This window comes from Fulmarus glacialis, unplaced genomic scaffold (assembly GCF_000690835.1).
Source record: "Fulmarus glacialis isolate BGI_N327 unplaced genomic scaffold, ASM69083v1 scaffold2366, whole genome shotgun sequence".
In the NCBI taxonomy this organism is placed as follows: domain Eukaryota; kingdom Metazoa; phylum Chordata; class Aves; order Procellariiformes; family Procellariidae; genus Fulmarus; species Fulmarus glacialis.
The window spans coordinates 17,857-23,034 of record NW_009216017.1 but is presented as its reverse complement, the minus strand read 5'-3'; the positions used below and the strand labels follow the sequence as shown (position 1 = coordinate 23,034).

The window sequence follows — 5,178 nt, the reverse complement described above, 5'->3', positions numbered from 1 at the left end:
CTGTTGTGCCTAACAGTTTCTTCTGTTGCTCTTTGCAAGAAGTAAATGGGTTTGTATACCATCTGACCTCCAGTAATTCTGATGCGGCAAGGTGATATTGGTAACTCACTTGACTTGATACTTGTTGAATAATTTAGCTCAGGTTTGTTTCTAGGTAGTTAGCTATCCAGGTGAGCATCTCATATTACTGCCTGTTGTCACGGTTACAGGACTGGCTGCATCTCTTCTCCCCTCTCTGAGTTTTCTGAGTGCAATATGAGGGCTGTCCTTGCCTGGGGTACCATACAGCAAATTTTCCACTGACAGACTTGGATGTAGCGCAGCGGCTTGTAAATGAGCACTGGCTCATTTCAACATGTCTAATAGAATTCGAATGTGTGCATTGGATGCACTAATATTAGCTCTTAACTACTAGTAAGTGGGAAGCTAGCTGAAGCAATTACATTTTCTTAGGTCTGTGCAGTCAACTCTTGGTTTTAATTAGCCCTTTGAAGTGTTACCAGAATTCCCTGTCAGGAGAAAATATTTATATGTATGCAAACACATAAACATACACAAAATATTGTATTATTTGTATTACTATATTATATAAACAAAAAATACTGTATTATTTATATTACTATGTTATATAAGTAAGATTCTCAGAGCAGCTGCTAGCCCCTCACACTGATCTGTAGAGTACTTGAGCATTTCTTATGGAAAATAATCAAGTCTTTGGTGAAGGACATGCTATCTGTGTCCATGTTGTCTGGGTCTGAACTGGCCACAGTGAAATGCCATGCAGCCCCCGTGCCCTGGAGAAGGTGCCCAGCTGCAGCGCAGGACCTCCTGGCCGCTCTCGCTCAGCAGCTGCAAAGGGAGATGGCTGGAGTGTGCGCGCACGGCCCTCCACGGGCAAAGCCAGGCCGTGCAGCCAGGCTCTCCGGCCAGAGCATCACTAACCTTTTTACTTTTTCAGGGTAGAATCACTTTACCTTTTTCCCTCTGTGTAAGGATTTTTTAAAAGATCTTACTGCTTTTATTTATTTAAAAATCTTATTGGATGGCTGACTTCATTGGGCAGAAGGAATGTTAATGACATTCGTATGATTAAAAGAGTTATTTGGAAAGGAGGGTTTTGCAGTAATTCCCAAGTTTTTTTGAATGCCAGTTTCTTTCACCTGAAAGCTTTTTTTTTTCCCCTGTTTTATTTATTATTTCTGTATATTGTGTGTGAGGGTTTTTTTGTTGTTTTCTGCTTTCCCTAGAGATTCATAAGCATATATCTATGATGTTTAAAATGGTCAAAAGTTGACGTAACTGTTGAACTGATGGAATGGTAGGTGTGCTAAGTATTGCTACAGATGAGGCCTAAAAGAAGGGCAGGTACTCTGATCACAGATTGCAAACTGTGTTTTAACTTTCCCACATTAAAAAATATATGGGTGCCAGTTTAGCTTTTAAATGTATTTACCCCAAATGTTTTGATTTCTAGGAACTTTGAACCAAAAGAACTGGGGAAAGAAATATTCAGCCTGCAATGGTGCCAAACAGTCTCCTATTAATATAGATGAAGATCTTACCCAAGTAAATGTGAATCTGAAGAAACTTAAATTCCATGGATGGGAAAAGACAACTTTGGAAGATACTTTCATTCGCAACACTGGCAAAACAGGTAAAAAGTCATATTTCATGTTTGGAGTTAAATGAGGTCAAAAAAGTGATATAGGTTGGACAATCAACCAAGGACTTGTAATGAAACATTTTCGTTTCACTTTTCCTTAGCTGGTGCATTCTGAATTTATCCATTAAATAAAAAAAAACAGGTGATGACAGTAGCCAGGCTTAATAGAGAAATCACACAAGTGAAAATTATGTGCACAGACAGATAGAGCCAAAGCAATCACATCATTACTGTCATCCCATCATGAGCATCTCATTGAAGCTAAACAGTAATTTAGCATTTGTTATGAAATAATGATAATTATTGCTACATATCTAGAATCTGTAACAAGTATATAAAAATGATTTTTTAAAAGTATGAATAAATTACCTACTCATCTGGAAGCACTTCATGGATGAATTGTGGTTTCAAAAAACTCAGGATGGGATTCATCTCACCTACACATAGACACTTGCATCTGAACTACTCACTTAGATGACTTCTTACAGTCAAAGAAGAGAAACAGGTGCTTTTATGGTCCTATTTGTCTTACCTGTCTTAGAAATGTATTTTAGAAAGAAGTGGTTTATGCCTACAAGTGCCTATTTCTCCCAGCTATAAAAGAAGCTTATGGTGGCATTTACATTGTCAGACAAGTTTTTTTTTGCAACCACTTACAAATCCAGGATAGCAGTAACTAAAAGCTGCTTGTTGAAACTACTGTTTCTTGTTTCAGGCATAGGTATGAAGGAAGGAATCTCTTCACTGTCTTTGATCTTCTATCAGTTCCAGTGGGACCCCTAGACCAACCATTTTATTTTATTTTATTTTATTTTAGTGTCATTCTTCCTAATTTCTGTTCTTGGCCCCATCATGTACTTCCTACATACTATTCCACAAATCACTTAGTTCCCTCTTGCCCTACTAGCTGAGATAAATAGTGCATTTGTCTTTCAAGAGATCCCTGAGGAAACATTCTTTAAAGTCCATAAAAGTGAACTGAGCCCTTCCTCATCTGCAGCAATTCAGATATTATAAAAGGAACTGCTAAGCTCTGCACTTAAAATTGTCTTCAAAGTTTTGAGGGAAGGATTGTAATGAAACTGAACTCCATTAGTGCTGTTTTAGTAAGAGGTCAAACAATTCACAATCACTGGAGGTGGGAAAGCCAAATGTGGGGCTTCAGACTATTCCACCCTGCTCATTCCCTCCAGAAGACAAGTGCTCAGTCCCGTCTACAGTTTGTGTACAGCTATGTCCAGCTGAAAACCTGACATCACCTTCTCCCATGGGAGACTGCTCCACAGCTAAGGGGTCTTACAGACAGGACAGTCCTCCTAGGAACTGGCTAAAATGTTCTTTTCTTGTGTTCCCTCATGATTTGTATCTAGAATCATGATAATAATGGCGGGGGGGGAGTGTATTTTCCTTTTTGTTAAAAACACAGGTGCTTTCAGGAAGCTATGTATTTCAGGAATTTCTTTTCTTAGACAGTCAGATTGGTGGCTAAGCCAGTTTTCTGAGCTTTTTAGCGTAGTTCTGTGGCTAGTTTCAGACAACAGGAGACCAGTATAATAGTGCACTTCATTAATGACTATTTTATGAATTGCAGCATGAAATGAAATGTATTTCTCCATGCTAATAGTGAATTACCACACTTCTTACTTAGTTTAAATAACCAATTACCTGTCAAATTACTTATGAAATACAGGGAAATAAGCATATCATATTTACCTTTTAGCACCTAATACCGAAATATGAGAGTCATAGATGCCTTGGCTGGCATTTATATTGACACTCCTTTTTTCTCCCTCTCTCTCTCTCTTTGTTCAGTGGAAATTAACCTGACAAATGATTATTATGTAAGTGGAGGTGGGTTAGACACCGTATTCAAAGCAAGCAAGATCACTTTTCACTGGGGAAAATGCAATGTGTCATCAGATGGATCAGAACATAGTTTAGAAGGACAAAAATTTCCTCTTGAGGTAAAGTACAGAATAGATTTTGATTATTTTGATGATTTGACATTCTGCAAAAAGTAACACTGTTTACTAAATACCTTTGTTGATCTCTTGATTAAAGTCTATTTGCAAATATAATAATTCATTTAAATCCAAATTAATAATATTTAAATGATGTATTTTAGAAGGGCAGAGAAAGGCGTCATTCCATACTCTAGGTACTCTAGGTTAGCAAGTTATCTGGCTTATTGTTGTGCTCCTTGAAAGGATAACTCCTGCATACTTAGTGGTTTTCCAGAAGAGGTCGTTTTCAGATAGCTAACAGCTGATGAATTCCATTCTATATCTTCAGATAATGCATGTGAGATAGATAAGAAATCCATATATTTGTAATTAAATTTATTGCTTGGACATTTTTTCTCAAAATGGGAATATAAATAACTGCATTGATTAATTTTTTTTTAATTTTTTGTATATATAACATTTGAATGTATTTTTATTTGCAGATGCAAATCTACTGCTATGATGCAGATCAATTTACAAATTTCGAAGAGGCAATTAAAGGAAATGGAAAGTTAAGAGCTTTATCAATTTTGTTTGAGGTAAACAAAGTATATCTTTGTGTCATTAAACAAATTCTGAAACATGGCAGATGCTCAAACTGAATTTAACTGGTTCCAGTGTGTGATCACTGAGTTAAAAATTTGCATGTATCTTTCTAATTTATTCTTACAGAAAAGCAAATGAGCAAAATACGTTCGCACTGCTTTAAGTCATCTATAATTTTGGTGGTAAACTGCAACTTTCAATTTTTTTTCATGAAGCCTGTACTGTTAAAAAATGCAATTTCTTTTTAACAGATTGGACTAGAAGATAATCCGGATTATAATCCAATCATTAATGGAGTAGATAGTGTTAGTCGTTTCGGTAAGTCTGCCTCCATTCTTTATTGATTACTGATTAAACTAAATTCCATTTCAGTGTAATTATGAAACCTTAAAGACATCGGGGAGCACGGTTCCTAGAGCTCAGCATGTCTATTTTGTTAGAAACAACAAAAGTCATCTGGATAGCCTAGAGAGCTGGGCAATCACCAACTGTATGAAATTTAACATGAGCAAGTGTCAGATTCTGCACCTGGGACAGGGTAACCCTGGTTATACATACAAACTGGGGGATGAGAGACTGGAGAGCAGCCCTGTGGAAAGAGATCTGGGGGTTTGGGTTGATGGCAAGTTGAATATGAGTCAACAGTGTGCCCTGGCAGCAAAAAGGGCCAACCATGTCCTGGGGTGCATCAAGCACTGCACTGGTGCAGCCCCACCTTGAGTACTGTGTGCAGCTTTGGGCGCCTCAATATAAGAAGGACATCAAACTATTAGAGCGTGTCCAGAGGAGGGCGACCAAGATGGTGAAAGGTCTTGAGGACAAGATTACGAGGAGTGGCTGAGGTCACTTAGTTTTTTCAGCTTGGAGAAGAGAAGGCTGAGGGGTGACCTCATCGCAGTCTACAACTTCCTCAAGGGGGCAGCGGAGGGGAAGGTGCTGATCTCCTCTCTCTGGGGCCCAGCGATA

The 5,178-nt window shown here is 38.0% G+C and overlaps 1 protein-coding gene across 1 annotated transcript in view; it reads left to right on the top strand.

Annotated features, from left to right (window-relative positions):
- The first annotated feature begins 773 nt into the window (after window positions 1-773).
- The window catches only part of LOC104077756 (receptor-type tyrosine-protein phosphatase zeta-like), a 20,834-nt gene continuing 16,429 nt past the window's right edge, over window positions 774-5,178 (top strand). Inside the window, exons 1-5 of the mRNA XM_009579115.1 lie at window positions 774-894; window positions 1,475-1,654; window positions 3,476-3,627; window positions 4,110-4,205; window positions 4,464-4,530. Coding sequence (XP_009577410.1) covers window positions 774-894; window positions 1,475-1,654; window positions 3,476-3,627; window positions 4,110-4,205; window positions 4,464-4,530 — 616 coding nt within the window. The remainder of the gene's footprint in view (window positions 895-1,474; window positions 1,655-3,475; window positions 3,628-4,109; window positions 4,206-4,463; window positions 4,531-5,178) is intronic.